We start from the raw sequence: 15,418 nt of genomic DNA, 5'->3' as shown, positions 1-15,418 counted from the left end.
CTGATGGTGAAGTGTCTGGGGATAACGTCAGGTGAAAGCCCTTACTGATTAAATGAGGTGATGGTGGGTACAGGATAGAAGGATGCCTAGAGAACGTATTACAGCCACCCACAGAGTTACTGTTCCTTCTTTCATCACTCATTAACTTGGAATCACAGAGTTGGGTTTTTATTGCCTCGCAAGGTCCAATTAGAATCAGCCAATGATTGAAACTTTACTTAGTTTCTGGTTGTGGCACAGGGCTGAGGTCCATGCAGATGTCTTCACAGATGTGTGTAAGTAGTCATACAAGTAGTCTCTAAGAAGAGAATAGTATTTTGTTCAGCAAAGGAGAAGGATTATGGCTAATATACACCGAACCCATGTTTTTGTGCAGAAGTGTTTGTAATATGAATTCAAACACGTATTTCTATTTTCTTCTCAAAGAAAAGCTGAAGCTCTGGGATCAGTAATGCAGCGCGCATATTTCTGATTTATTGTGTGGCCTTTTCTGCATGCACCTGACGTTATTGGAATTCTTATTTTTCTGCTTTCTTTATTCTTTGAAGGTTATGTTGCCATGGGAGCTGTTTTGCCCTCCTTCTGGGGACAGCAACCACTTGTTCAACAGCAGTTGGCCATGGGTGCTCAGCCTCCAGTTGCTCAGGTGATGCAGGGAGGACAGCCGATAGCGTGGGGCCAACCTGGGATTTTTCCTCCTGCCCAGCAGCCGTGGCCGTCTGTAGCTGGTCAGTTCCAACCAACTGCCTTCATGCCAACACAAACTGTTTTGCCTTTACAAGCAGCCATGTTTCAAGGTACCATTGCTCCTATAGCTACTGTTCCACCCACAAGCGATTCCAACAGATCGAGTCCGCAGACAGACAGGCCCAGACAGAAAATGGGAAAAGAAATGTTTAAAGATTTCCAGATGGCTCAGCCTCCACCGGTGCCATCAAGAAAACCAGATCAGCCTTCCCTCAGTTGTACCTCAGAGGCCTTCTCAAGTTACTTTAACAAAGTTGGGATGGCACAGGAAGCAGATGATTGTGATGACTTTGACATCTCTCAGTTAAATTTGACTCCTGTGACTTCCACGACGCCATCAACAAACTCACGTGAGTATTCATATCATTTATGCCATAACTTTCCTCAAATGTGACTGCTCCTCGAAGCATTTAACTTTTCATATACTAAATTGCAACACAGATGTGGATTGAGAGCCTTCATGCATGGTCTGGCTTATTAAATGTGTTCCGGCCATAAAGAAGAGTGTTACAGAGACCATTCAAATCAACGGCCCCAGTAGCTGCAGCCTGAAATTTAATTGCTAATAAGACAGTAATATATGCTCTGTGCTAGGGACGTGCCAGCTGGTTGGAAAATGCTGGTAACATTCAACCTTACAAATGATTTTTCTATGTCCCATTCAAGGCATACTTTGCACAAAGTAGGAGATGGGTATTTATTCTAATTGCTTGATGTGTTGGACATGTGGGGAAATGCATTGAGCAGCTGTAAAATGGGCTTAGCATGGCCATAGCATGGAGATGGGGGATTTTGCAGATTGCTGAAAAGGAATTCAGGAGGCATTTACCAGCAGCCAGTCAGAGACCTTATGTTTTGCTTATCTGCCACAGGGCAGGCAACTTACGCATTCCTAATGTGATGTAGCGGTGTCTCCTTGGTTCCTAAAGACATGAGCCAGATGCAGCCAAACTTAATTTGGAAGCCACTGAATGAAATCAGACCTACAGAATCGATAATGACTTTTCTGTTTAAATTTACATCTTACAGCTCTTTGCTGAAAGTGGTTTTTGGGGAATATGAGTTGAGGGCTCTAGAGCATGAACAAATTTTGTGCTGCTGTGTCACTCTGAACAAATGAAGAGATATATATTCTGTTGCTGTCACCTTAATCTTTGTTCAGCTCCAACCCCTGCACCCAGACAGAGTTCTCCATCGAAATCATCAGCATCTCATACCAGTGATCCTGCTGCAGATGACCTCTTTGAAGAGGGGTTTGAAAGCCCAAGCAAAAGTGAGGAGCAGGAGGCTGTGAGTAGCAATAAGGCTTCTAAATACCAATTTGCACTTTTTAGCTAGAAAAGAGGGAGAAGATACTTAAACGCTGTTCAGTAGCATCAGAGATCACAGGCTTCTAGTAGGACTGGGTGGTAATTAAGGGGATCTGCATTTGCAGGTTTGATTTTGATAGCTGGGAACATCAGCACAGCATTTCTGTTGATGTGTCCTAATACTGCATGCAAGGAACCAAACTCAGAGTTCATATATGAAGTTATGCATGCATGTTAACTTTATCCAGTACCAGCGTTCACTTACTGATGGTAAGGAAGTCCAAGGTAAAATGACACAAGTGCTGAGGATGCAGAAAGAAATGCGAGAGGTTGTGTGCTAAAAAATGATGGTTGATGTTGTCTTCCACATTCTGGCATCCCAACTGCTTCCCTCGTTGCATTCCTCAATGTTCTGGCCCTTGGTATTTCTTTGCCTTAGTGGACCAAAGCAAGGAGTGTTATCAAAATGAAGTGACTTTGAATCACAAAGTATCTTAGGCAGATAAGAGCCTAAGTGAGCCAAAGGCAAGAAGGAGTCTGTACAAAAAAGGACCCAAAGGTACAAAAATGACACGTATGGTCCTTTCCTGCCTGCATCAGCTGTAGAAAAGCATTATGGCTTTTGTGAATGTATCAATGGTGAGGTCTCACCTTCTGGTTTTCATGAGATAGGATGTACTTGTTATGCCCACAGCATGAAAATAACCTCGTGTTGACTTTTCACTTTCTATTGTTGAGAAAAAAAGGTGTTATGTTCTTGTATTCTAGCCTGATGAGTCTCAGGCCTCATCCAACAGTGATCCATTTGGTGAGCCAACTGGTGATACTATAAGTCCACAGGTCGGTAGCTAGATAGCGCAGGTTGGGGTAGGTATCTGTCCTTTTTTTCTCTACACCTTGAGGTGCTCACTTATTCCTTCACCAGTGCCTACCATTGCTTTCATGGATGCATGGTTTGCTTTTTCCTTTTCATCTCTTCCTTTTTTTCCTCTCCATTATCCACAGTGTGTTCCTCATGCTTGGTGGTTTGCATGGCTTTTGCCATTCACTGTGTGCTGCAACTTATGCGAATATGTGTGTTTCAGCTGCCTGCATGCTTTAAAGAAATGTGGACTTATTTTACTTTGTGTTCGAATTCAAAGGGGAAATAGGGAATCCAAGCCACTACCAACAATGTATTATGCAGAACAATTGATTTATCGAGCCCATTCTGGCCATTAGTCAGTCATAACGTATCAAATGGGATAAGATATCTCGCCCATAGACATAACAAACATTAAGTAAAATCATATAATGATACAGGAATACCTCCACTCAAACTTGATGTGATAATCAGTAGAAGCAGCACATGTATTATCTGCATGTAAAATGAATTGAAATGGGTTTGTGTCTTTTGTCCTCCAACTGCAAATTAAAGACATCTGAAAGTTACCATCCCTGATATTTGATATTAGCATTGGCCGACCAATATTTTCAGAAACCTAGACAGAGGGGAAAGATGATCTTTTCATCTTTTGTGTTACAGAACACATTGGAAAATGTGGCTGCTAGTGGATGTTCTGTGATTTGTTTCAATACAGTATACATGTTCTACCAACGAGGCAGTAAAACTGTGAAGTGTTATGAGTGCTGAGCATTGTTATTCCATCCAAATACTCTCCAGTGTTACTATTTGAAGGATATGTTTCATTATCTTCTCCCTGCCTGCCATTCGTGTTTTGTATTACCCAAATACGTGACCTGATACTGCTTCTGCACAGAGCTCCTGGAACAAATCCATAACAGTGGTAGAACCCGTTTTATTTTCCTACAGAAATCACACTGTTGTTTACCATTGACTTATCTGCCCTGAGCCTGCATAATCGGTTTCAACTCAAACTTAATAGTTTCATTAGGAGTCACTTTGTACACTGAAATGTGGTTAAGAAAAAATGTCTTACAGTAACTTAGCTTTGATCCACTTCGGAGTAATAAGATTATCTCTTAATAATATGTAGTGCTGAGAGGAGGCATCTCCCCCTTCTTCTGCTTCACCAACACAATGCTTGGCTCTTGGGGGCTGAAGCAAAAGCAGTGTTAAGCCTTGTGCCCCCATGAGTCTAAAAATGACAGCGTAAGGATAGAGTCAGGCTGTGCTGGCTGCTTAGCAAGAACATCCATTGGTTATTGTACACCAACAAGAGCTGCTTGTGCAGATTGATGGTGGCACATGGCACCATTTGCCTTTGTCTGACTCCACCAGCACTGGCACAGCCAGCTGTCCCAGTTTCAGCCCATTTCAGGACTTCTTTCTTAGATGAAGAAAGAGGATTTGACTTTAAGCTGAATCCCACACTCTGCAGCCCTACGTGCGTTTGTTTATTATGGTTCATCATCATCAGGGTAATTCTGGAATTCATCACAAGGAGAATCATGATAAAATCTCTTTCTAATTTTCTGCCGCTAAGATAATTAGCATCATTTGTGAGCTAACCACACACATTTACCTATCAGCAGTTTTGGAAGTAGCTGGAAGTGGTGGCTGAAGGCTGTTGCTGCAGAGTGCTGTGTAAGGCAGTCAAATGAGGGACCCCTTTTTGTTCTGTATGTGTATTACACTTACTGAAATACTTTCTTTTACCTGGCAACTAAAAGGACGGTGTGTTATCAGTCACTCCGTATTTTTTCCATAGTTGCTGTTAATCCTCGTACAATCTGGCATGAATTGGATATAATTATCCAAAATACATTCCAGGGATTGTTAGATAATGTTACTAATTATCATATTACAGTAACACCTAAAAGCTGTAGGCAGGAACAGGAAGATGAAGAAGACAGCATCTCTCCAGTGAAGTTATTCTGGTATCATTGTACCTCAGTACTGTGCTATCCAGCAGCAGGCTGTTGGAAATCCACTGGCTAAAACCAACCCATATAGTTCTGAAGCCTGCTGTCATCTTAGTGATGGAAAATCTAATCTCTGTGGAGAAATATCATCACAGGATTTATTACTGTGTTGTGTACCGAGCCCCTCATTTGGGGAGGAACGTAATGGAGAGAAACATGTGAAAGAATCACAGTCTGCTTGAAAGCCACTTCTGTGTGCTGGATGGATCTTCCTTCCCTCTGTCAGAACATGGTTCTTCACACCAAGAACAGCACAGCATACAGCTCCAATGAATGGACTCTCAGCAGCAAGACATAGCACTGTGTTCAGAAATTTCAAATACACTTCCTGGCATCCTGAAATCAGCTGTGCTGATGCAATATCTTAGCTTACTTCATCTTCGTGTAGAAGATTCAGAGTACTCACATGCCTAGTATTTTCAGTATACCGTAGCAATTTGGTTTCCTGGCTCCTTCTGATGCCCCATGTTCTCATTTAGATGAGTTCAGCATCTTCCAATAACTATCTTCATTTCTCTGTATTTCGCCTCTTCCCGTTGTGATCTTAACACTCTCCAAATCCTGATCCTACCAGGAGGCATTCATGCAGGCTGCTCTGCTACAAATGGCCATGGGTTCTTTGTAGGTAAATGTGACATTTTATGGATCAGTTACATATTTGTCCCTTTATGTTTGGAGATAAGGAGCAGCCAGGCCTGATTTTCAGTACATAAACTATTTGCAGAACTGTTCATAGCAAGATTTGTATCTAGTTGTCTTCCCTTTGTTCAGGAATAGTGTAGAGGATGAAGAGAGAGAACAGTAAATAGTAAGACTGCCATCTTCAGCTGACTTACACTTAATCCCTGCTGCTGTCTTTAGGCTGTGTAGTGGATAACCGTGGTTAAAAGAGACAGTGGAAAGAGTCAGTATGCCTGAATACTGGGATCGGTTGTCAGAAACGCTGCCTCACTCCTTATGGACCATACAAACTGATTCCTGTAGGCAAATTAGCAACAGAGTGAAAGTTCTAAAGGGGAATAAAGGGATATTCGGTACTGAAATTAACCCAATAAAAGTAACTCCAAGTGCTGGAATAAATACAGCTCTATTGATATGCTTCCCAGTCCAACACTTGCTCTGGCAGTCATTCATGAGGGATTCTCAGGAAACCTTCAAAACATTTGCGGCTAGAACGTATCTTCCTCAAAAGCTTGTTTGGTTGTTCTTTGAAATGTGTGCAGACAGTTGTAAGCCCTCAAAGTATGTCACACCCTTCATGATGCTATCAGCACTGTCAGGAGAGCAACAGCGCATTTGAATATTTGTCTATCAGCTTTTGGTGGGACTTGGGTGGCCCGCTGCCATCTCCCATCTCGGACCATGTGCCATTCTTTGTGATGAGTGTTCCTAGTCATTTCAGTCAGCTCCAGAACGGACTGCTCTAAGTCTTTATCTAGGCTGTGACTACACAGTTGGCAGCAATAGCAACTTAAGGACAAAGTATTGGCTTAATCTAAGAATTCAGACAACCTTGGGAGGTCGTACAGAGCTGCTTCTGAAACCTGCTACTACTTTCTGGCCCCTTTCAGTTGCACTTAGAATCTGGGTGTGCTCAGACATGTATTTGTAGGATCTGTTGCCATCATTCATCTGTCTCAGTAGGAGCTGAACAGAGTCAAGAGTAAAATTTGTGATGACTTTAAGTGACCTATTCTTGCCGTGGGCTCCGGAGCTGTTATTCTGCAAGAAAACACAGCAGCAAGCAGAATTAGGAACCTCAGGGAGACGTTAATAGGTTGTGCACTTGGAATGGATCACAGTTTAGGAAGCACTGCAGAGTTCATCTCTTGTCAGTAGTTCTCAGCTGTTGGTTTTTGGTTTTATTACCAGTTTGTGAATGTGTAGCATCCTTCTTGATGAGAAGATTACTGAGTTTTAAACTACTAGATACTTGGGACTAGGAGATATTCCTGGGCAGGCTTGTAGTAAGAACACAGACACATTCCAGCCACAATCCCTAACTGGCAGGTTGCTATACTTCTGCAGCTTATAGAGGCTAATTATACTAAAAATAGGCAAAATTGAGCCACAGGCTGTAATTGGGTGAGTAGAAATGACTGGTGTTACCGCCAAAGATATTTGAATATTGCTTGCCGAGTGTACTGTGTCCTACTTTATTAAATCAGCATGCAATTGAGAAGATGCATTGCACTCCTGCTTCCCTTCACTTGCATCCCCAGCACAAGATTCTCATTTCGGCTGGTGCTCCAGCACTCTTATTTCATGAAACTCAAATCATTTGAGCCTGCCCTTTCTGATCAGTCAGCCAGGAGTAAAACCAGTGCTGAGAATCTATTGCAAAGGGCAAAGAAATCTCTGCAGGCCTCACCTCTACAATTCAGTACAAGTTGCCTGGAGCTTTGCACATAGCAGGGTGCCTTGCAATGATGAAAGGACTACCCGTGTAAAAAGAACTGCTTCCTAACAGAGTCCTGTGTTACATTTTGTGAGCCAGCTCACTGACACGGACCCAAGTAGATACTGGACGTGTCAGAGATTTCTCCCATGTCTGCTGAGGGCCAGATGTTAATACCTTTAGATTGGATGCAACTTCATTTGTAGTGAGTACGTAATATTATTCAAGACCATTAGGAACCTCATTATACAGTGTAGGCTACCATGAATTCCTACTGCTTACTACGGTGTTGTTTGTTGTGCAAAATGTTCCTTAAAATTGGAACAACAAACAGATTTTAAGCATGATGTGTCTCTGGGATATGTAAATCTGTCATACGAAAGGAGAAATTTCTTTGACAGTTTCTGCAGTCAGATTCCAGAGAGCTTTTAATTCAGCATGGGAGAACATACTTTGAGTTACCTGTATATTTGGGTGTTTTAGCTTGAGGCAATGTACCCTTGGACTTCCCCTGTCCAACCTGGCGCTTCAGTCAGATATCTGATTTGTGAGTTCATATCCTCATTCTTCGGTATGTCCTAATTTAAAGGCTACACTTCAGCACAGGAGCCATGTCAGTATGTGGGGGTGCAGGTTAATGCTGCTCTGATAGCAGCCTCCAAACACATAGGAAAGCATTTGCTTTTTAAACATCTACCAGAAACTGCATAACCCAAAGTTGATGGAGCCCTTCAAGTGTAATTTAACAGCAAAACCAGATGCTGCCACTTGTCTTCTTATTTTATCCCTGCAGGCTGATGAATGCACGTCAGGAGTGCTTTGGGGCCAATCATATAGAATTGAAAACACTCAATCGGAAGCCTTGTATGCCATCTTATTTAATCTTTTCTTTTTTTCTCTGAAAAAGACCCATTGCTTTTTTTTTTTGTTGTTTGCTGGTTTACTTCCCTTTGGATCTGTTCCAAATGCAGAAATAGAGGTAGAACGCAGATGTCAGTGAAACAGCTCTGTTAAAACTTTGGCTCTCCTGCCTTTTACTTATATGTCCTGTGACTTTCATGTAGAGGGCATAAAAAGAAGGTGAGTGGGGTATTTCTGCTTCCAAGACTTTCCCAAACCATCTTTGTGAAAGCCCTCCTGCCTGTCACTGGGGGAAGCTGTCTGGGAAGTCAGCACATCTCGACTCTCCTTCTGTTTCTCCTCTGACTTTTACTGCTCTTTTTGCTCTATGAAGGGTCACTGTTGGTTGGTTCTTCACAGATGCCATTTGCAGTGTTGAGCTGCAGACAAGATGCACTGATGAATTGTCTTAGAATAATATTAGAAAACAAGTCTCATGCACCGAGAAGAAAAATCAGGCATCTAAATGGGAAAATGACCTAAAGGAAGACGTAAGAGCACGATTTTCACTCAAAATACTAAAAATCTGTTAGAAGAAAAGTTACTCAAGATGCTGAGAAATGAAGGCTGTTGCCATATGAAGTGTACGTTAGATAAATATTGAGTATGGACAGAAGGTTGAGGCTCGTAATTCTGGAGTCTCCATCATGGACTGTTGAAAGTGCCAGTAGCCTACAGTGAACTCCTCTTCCAGTGATGCCGGGTGACCTTGGGGTACCTGTTCTTTCCATGTGTCTCTGTACCTTACAGACATTAGAGGACACCTCTAACAAACACATCTGATGTTTCAAAAGGCTTTTATTTTCCCTAAGGAACTAGAAAAACCAACGTCCTTTGTTACCCTTTTCTTCTCTTTCCTTGTTGCTTCCCTTTGCAGTCACCTCAGGTTCAGCACGTGCTTGAAGAACAGCCTGGTGTGTGTCGGCTTCCCCTATTAATTATTACATATTTTCTCTGAACTGGCAATGATGGATCATTCTGCCAGCTCTGTGTCTGCAGTACTTGAAAACTGGCATAGGTGGGCTCAGCACACAGGATGTGAGGTGCAGTTATTTACTCTCACTCATCTCTTCTGATTACCTTTGGTTTTTCAAGGTCATCAGATGTATTTGCCTCTTGCTGTGGATAATTTCAGCAGCCTTTATTTAATCATTCAGGGAGATTTTTCTCATTCTCTCTTAATGCTCATAGTGTGCTCAGGGCTTCTTGTAGGCAAGAAATAGGGAAGAAGAGTCTCTGCAGGCTGCAGAAATGAAGCATCTTCAACAGTAGCGATTAGCAACCAGTGCCACCTCCTGCCAGGTATTTCTGTGGTCTGCAGTGCCCAGTGCTTTACCAGCCTTCAAAGGGCTTTGCCTAAAGACAGCTTTTGCTGATACTGCTGCAGCATGAGTTGACTTGAACTTGGTTAAATTCAACTCTGTGGTGTGGTATTTGAATATTTATCAAGCTGTGGAGAGTTAATGCAGTATGGCATTAATTAGCCCTTTTGCCCATCTTGTTCTTTTCCTAGATGTCATTCTTAGTTTAATAAATTAGTTTCTGGAAATGAAGGAGAGTAGATTGCAGGCTGCATGGCTGCATTGCCTCACTCTGCAGCCAGGATGAATGTAGCATTGAGAAAGCACTGGGTATCAGCTATGAAGGAGCACTGAAAACACAGCTGCTTATATCAACATCTAGGAAATTCCTAAGAAAAACCACCATCCTTTTCTCCCTGCTTTAACAACCATACTAATGGCTGTGCAGAGCCCTAATCAAGCTGCTCAGAGCCAGCTTTCCTTTTCCTTCACAGGCAGCACACACCACATCGCTCTGAAAATACTGCTGTTTCCAATCCCTTCACAGCTTCATTAGCTCAGCTTTCAGCAGCAGTTTCTGCTTGCAGTTGTTTTCCTACATGAGCTGTGTGAAATCCACGGCTGAGTACTGTCGCTGTTGGGTGGGATGCTCAGCCCGATGCAACAGCCTTTTGTGCCAGCTGCATTTCTGGCCCGTAAACTTCAAAACACCCATTTGTACAAAAATCATTTCATTTCTCCGTGTGTCTATACCCAGCAATACCTCCTGAGGATCGGTGCACGGCCAATATGGAAGAGGAAATTGATTGTAAGCATGCCTTTCCCGAAATAATGTCACATTTCCTTCACAACCCAACTGGGGTGCCGCGATCGCTCAAAGCAGCGCAGAAAACAAACACTTCCTTTGGGTTTTGACTCACGAGGTATTGCTGTCCTCAAACAGATGTTGTGAAAATGTTCTCAAAATGTCTGGAGACATCTCTGCTTATTTTATTTTTATCATCCCCAGGAAGCAGAACCTCTCTACGCCCAGATCAACAGACCTAAGAAATAGCATTGGTACGGGCTTGCGGTGCTCCGAGACTCGAACGAAACTCAACCACCTGGCAGGCCTTTGGCTCTCATGCTTTTTTCCGATTGATTTTGTCTGGCAAGGATAGATGATTGCCCTCCTGGACTGGCTCTACGAGCATTCCTGACAATTTTTGGCAACCGATGGCAGATCCCTATGGCAGCACAAAGTGACAGCTCCCCTGCTTAGTGTACCAAGAGTCCGGCCCTGTCCCCACAACTCATGGGTATCCAGACTAGGAAATCTCACTCCTCGCTCTTCTTTTCAGCATTTCTTGTTTTGTGTATGCCACATATAAATGATGAGCATTCCTTTTCTTTTGAGCAAAAAAGCAGAATCTGTATGTAGCAGTGGCATTATCATTCAACAGCCTTTTTGGGCACAAGTCGGCACTTTTTATGTCACGGTGACATGTTTTTCATCATCACTTACATCAGGCTGATCCTGACTTTTGGTTTTTTTTTTCCCCTTGCGTAGGCATATTTGAACAGCAACAACAGAAAAGTGCTGGCAGTGTCATTCTTTTTTTCTTTGGTATTTCTTATTCTGTTGTTTTGTATGAGTGACAGATTCAAGAGCAAAACGCCTCCTGCGGAAATGATTCTTAACTTGAAACCACGGAATAAAAACTCTGTTGTTTATCCATCCAGACTGAAGATGTTGCCAAATGTACCTTTAAGTTCTAGCGCATTGTGAGGAAGAAATGCTGCTTTTCTGTTTGAATACTCATTGTATTGTGGGTAGAGGAAGGACACGGAGTCCCACCGATGGAAGAAACAGAAGATTCTTTCCTAGGAAACTCTAAACAAAGTACAGAAAAGGAATATTTTTATTTCTTCGATATCTTGCTGCTGTAATGCTATGCAGACAAGTGTTTTCTTCTCTGTGTGCCATTTTTTGATGAAAAAAAAAAAAAGAAAGAAAAAAAAAGAAAAATCATTTGCCAAATAATACTGATGTGATTCTGGTTTAGGAAGTCGGATGAAACGGACTTTGCAAATGGGACAAGGGTGGCCTGGATTTTGGAATAATGAACTGATTCTGTGATCGAATTGTTCATCTTTATCACTTTTTGTACATCAGAAAAAAAAAGAAAAAAAAGAATCAAATGGGATTTTTATTTTATAACTTGAAAAAAAAAATCTTACTGTTAAACTCTTTAAATGTTTAAGGGGAAATGGCTTTAAGGAGTTTGAATGAAAATTGCCAGGTTTTTTTGTTTGGTTGGTTGGTTGGTTGATTTTTTTGTTTTTGTTTTGTTTTGTTTTTTAATGTAAATATCAATGTTATGAGAATTCTTTTACTAATGCCATTACACGGTAGAGAAGGTAGCGAGTTGCAGTGCTTGGGAGGTGTGGCAAACCCAGTTTGTGGTTCTCACATCACATATGTTTTCTCACGTGCTTACAGTAATGGGCTGAAGCTCAAGTGCATGTGCTGAAGGCAATCAGCTTGTCAGCAGCGAGTGAAATTAATGGGAACACATGATTTGATGGCGTAGCTTCTTCACACAGGTGTACTCCACTAACGAGAAATCATGTTTCATTGGCATTCCTTTATGATTCCAGAACCTCTGCATAGAAGTCATCCAGCTGTTTACACACAGAATGAAAGAATTTGAAACTTCCATTTTTTTTACATTTATGAAGCAGAAGTGCAGTGTTTGGGTTCATACGTTTAGCACATGATTTTCATAAAGAATCTATATATTTTTGCCCTACAGAGAATTGTTATACAGGTCAAATGTGTTTTCCTGATGTTCCTATGCAGTTACAGTATATTGAATTTAGTGGTTTAACACTAAAAAGGAAAAAAAGAGGAAAAAAAAAAAAGAAAAAAAAAGAAAAAAATAGAAAAAGTGAAAAAGGTTAAAGAAATTAAATGATTAATCTGTTTTTTAGGGTTATTGTGCAGATTTTGTTTTTAAATTGACACATTAGGACTTGCATTTTTGTCATGGTTAAAATAGGCCTGGAGTTATATTCTACTTCCCTTCATCTCTTTGATAAGCTAAAAATGGTTTAGAAGGCAAAATAATACCTGGGGTGGCAATTGTTGATGTGTACAACCAAATCTCACACCATGATTCCAATCTTTTATTTTGAATTAGAGAAATTAGAGCAAAGTGCATTGCAGAATGTATGTGAATGAAAAAATTAGCTGTGAATAGACCTACTGAACATGCAGAGAAGAGGGCTTTTATTCCCATTCACAGTCGTTTGATGCTTATCCCTTAGACATGTGCAAACAGTTTTGTAGCGAATCTTGTTTTCCCATGAGAAGGAAGGTTGGTTTTCTAACTGGAGAGGATGAACTAAAACCTGGTGGGTTGAGTGTTTAAGGATTAAAAGCAGAGGTAAAAACATTTCCGAAGGACATTTTAATCCTGTTTTCCTAATTTGCACAGTGGTGCTACTTATTTCCTCAGCAACTCTTTTTGGTTTTATCCTCCATACGGAACCAAGAATTTTGACTCTGTAGACATTTGAGGTTCAGTCTAGTTAGTGCATTTCCAGTTATGGGGTAAAACGTTGAAAGAAAAAGAAGAGATTTATGCCTTAGAGGATCCATTGACATCATGTTGGTAGGAAGCAGATGATTTCTGTAGCTCTTGCAACAAATAGGTGCAGAGGGAACGAGGCTGGGATTGTAGCGTTTCATGGGAGACAGCTGGGCCATCCCCATGGGCCACTGTCATACCATAACCAACACTGATAAATAAATTCTTACTTGTTGTGTCATGCAATTACATCGTCTTAGTCACGATTGGGATATTGAGTTGAGAGGAATGTGCGGCCTCTGCACTGCACCGGTTCTGTAGATAAACTCGAATATCCAGCTTGTGCAATTGTTGAATCCCTTGTCCTTCACTAGCACTAAATTTGTCACTTTAAATTTAAAAACCAGGGAATCCCACCAGCCATCCTGTTGTCATCCCCCGTAGATTCTTGATCTTTACCTGTCATGAAGAGATAGATCGTAGTCATCCAAGTGTCTGACAAAACCTTTCATCTAATAACGTACTGGGCACCTTCTTTGCAAAAATGTTTACTCCGTGGTTCTCATTCATTTTTATTTCTGCATTCTGACACGTATTTTTTTAATAAAGATGAGAAAGATAAAAATGACTGTTGCAGTACATTTCTAAACCTACTTTAACTTTACCTCAGATAATGACCATTTGTTAACATATACGGACACATTATTTTTAACTTTATGTATAATGCATTCAGCAACAATGACGACGACAACGAAAAACCCAACAAGTTTTTAGAACTTTTCCATTAATTTCTGTAACACACCATGTAATACTGTTATGAATAAAAACATTTTAAAAAGGCGTCATTTCAGTACGTTTGTTTCATAGCTTTTGCTCCTCTATGAAAGTCCTGCCATTTGCACAGCTCAGCGTGGATATCTCTGTCATAGCCAGTAGTTGTGATGGCTGCTGTACATCTTGGACAGGAGATGAAGAAGCGCCTTGCTTTGGGTAATATCTAATCTCAAACAGGCTGGGTGTTGCTTCTCTTGCAGAGGTGAGGAATAATAACATTTTTTGCCAAGCAAGGTAAGTACGGAAGATTTTGCCTGAAATTTCTATGTGAAATATGTCTATATGCAAGAAGAGAGAGAGCTGTAAGTATGTGTGTGTATTTTGTTCTATTTCTTCTCCTTGCTGCCTCATGCCTTTCTCATCTGCTCCAACTGTCCAGCAGGTCATGCTGCTGCATTCATTAGGGGCTGCTGCCACCTAAGCAGAGTTGGAGTCTGTTTATTTTATATAAAAATGCCCAACTCAAATGTAACCAGTTGAAGAAACAATTCCAATTTACCTAAAGCTAATGAGGGCCATGATCTCCTGTACTGATGGGAGCATATTTAGCAGTCAGTTTTCAGGATCAGCCAGCAGTTTTGCAGAAGCAAGGACTCAAATGGACCTCTTGTTCCCATATCAGCATCTTCAAGGAAAGCAGTTGTGTAGGCTGGGAGCACGCAACCTCAACTGGTGTACGCTGGATTCAAGGTGATGTTTCTTTCTTTTTCTTATTTCCTTCTGTGTTTATTTCCTTTCTAAAGAACTCCTGTCCCATCAGGTTCATGTTTATTTCTTTTCTGGCAAGTATTGTCTTCAACCAGAAGAATATCGCTTCAAAGCACTGATAGGAGGTGAAGGGAACGACTGCTGTTGTGCTGCAGTTTCAGATTCATTGTCTGCAGCTGTCTCTCTAAGCCAATATGGGAAACACTCAGTGGTAGATGAACAGAGTGGAATTCCATATAGCTACTACATAGTGCATTTTTGGGGTGAGTGTGTGAGTCTGAGCCATCTATTCCACTTGAGCGTGTGTACTGGGTTCCTAACTCTGTCCATATGTTGCATGCCATGCTTGTGGCTTCTGATTCTTCTCCTGCATGGGGAACCAGTGGGACTTGTACCCTTTTCCTGGCTCTGCACTCATGGTACTACGACAAATAATGTCATCTGTATGTTATTTAGTGAACTATCTTGGGCCAAGGTCTTCCACAAGCTGCTCTACTCAGACAGATCCACTTTTTAGGTTCAAACCCATTGGGAGCCCTTTCTGAATGCCAAAGAAAGCAGAGAGCTGGTATGGGAAACAAAAAAAAGGTGATTGTTTTTTTTCCCCTTTCTTTGCTTGCTGTATCAAAGTGTGTGGAAACCAAATTATACATTTCAGCGTGATAGTGAGGAATATGGGGAAATACTTTGATACGATATCGTGATGACTGTAATGGCTGTCTCTTTCTGAAATGATCCTACAGGAGGCTGGAAATAGCGGGT

At 41.4% G+C, this 15,418-nt stretch overlaps 1 protein-coding gene across 17 annotated transcripts in view; it reads left to right on the top strand.

Annotated features, from left to right (window-relative positions):
* Window positions 1–13,955, top strand: part of DAB1 (DAB adaptor protein 1) — a 342,053-nt gene extending 328,098 nt beyond the window's left edge. For 16 of the 17 annotated variants that reach the window (XM_015870669.2, XM_015870667.2, XM_015870675.2 and 13 more), the window contains 4 exons: window positions 549–1,097; window positions 1,910–2,037; window positions 2,826–2,924; window positions 10,552–13,955. In XM_015870669.2, coding sequence (XP_015726155.1) covers window positions 549–1,097; window positions 1,910–2,037; window positions 2,826–2,909 — 761 coding nt within the window. In that variant the 3' untranslated portion in view covers window positions 2,910–2,924; window positions 10,552–13,955. The remainder of the gene's footprint in view (window positions 1–548; window positions 1,098–1,909; window positions 2,038–2,825; window positions 2,925–10,551) is intronic. The other variant, XM_015870670.2, reaches the window with a different exon arrangement.
* The last annotated feature ends 1,463 nt before the right edge of the window (window positions 13,956–15,418 follow it).

The sequence above is a fragment of the Coturnix japonica genome, chromosome 8 (genome assembly GCF_001577835.2).
Source record: "Coturnix japonica isolate 7356 chromosome 8, Coturnix japonica 2.1, whole genome shotgun sequence".
NCBI lineage: Eukaryota > Metazoa > Chordata > Aves > Galliformes > Phasianidae > Coturnix > Coturnix japonica.
This window is presented reverse-complemented; position numbering and strand designations above follow the sequence as displayed.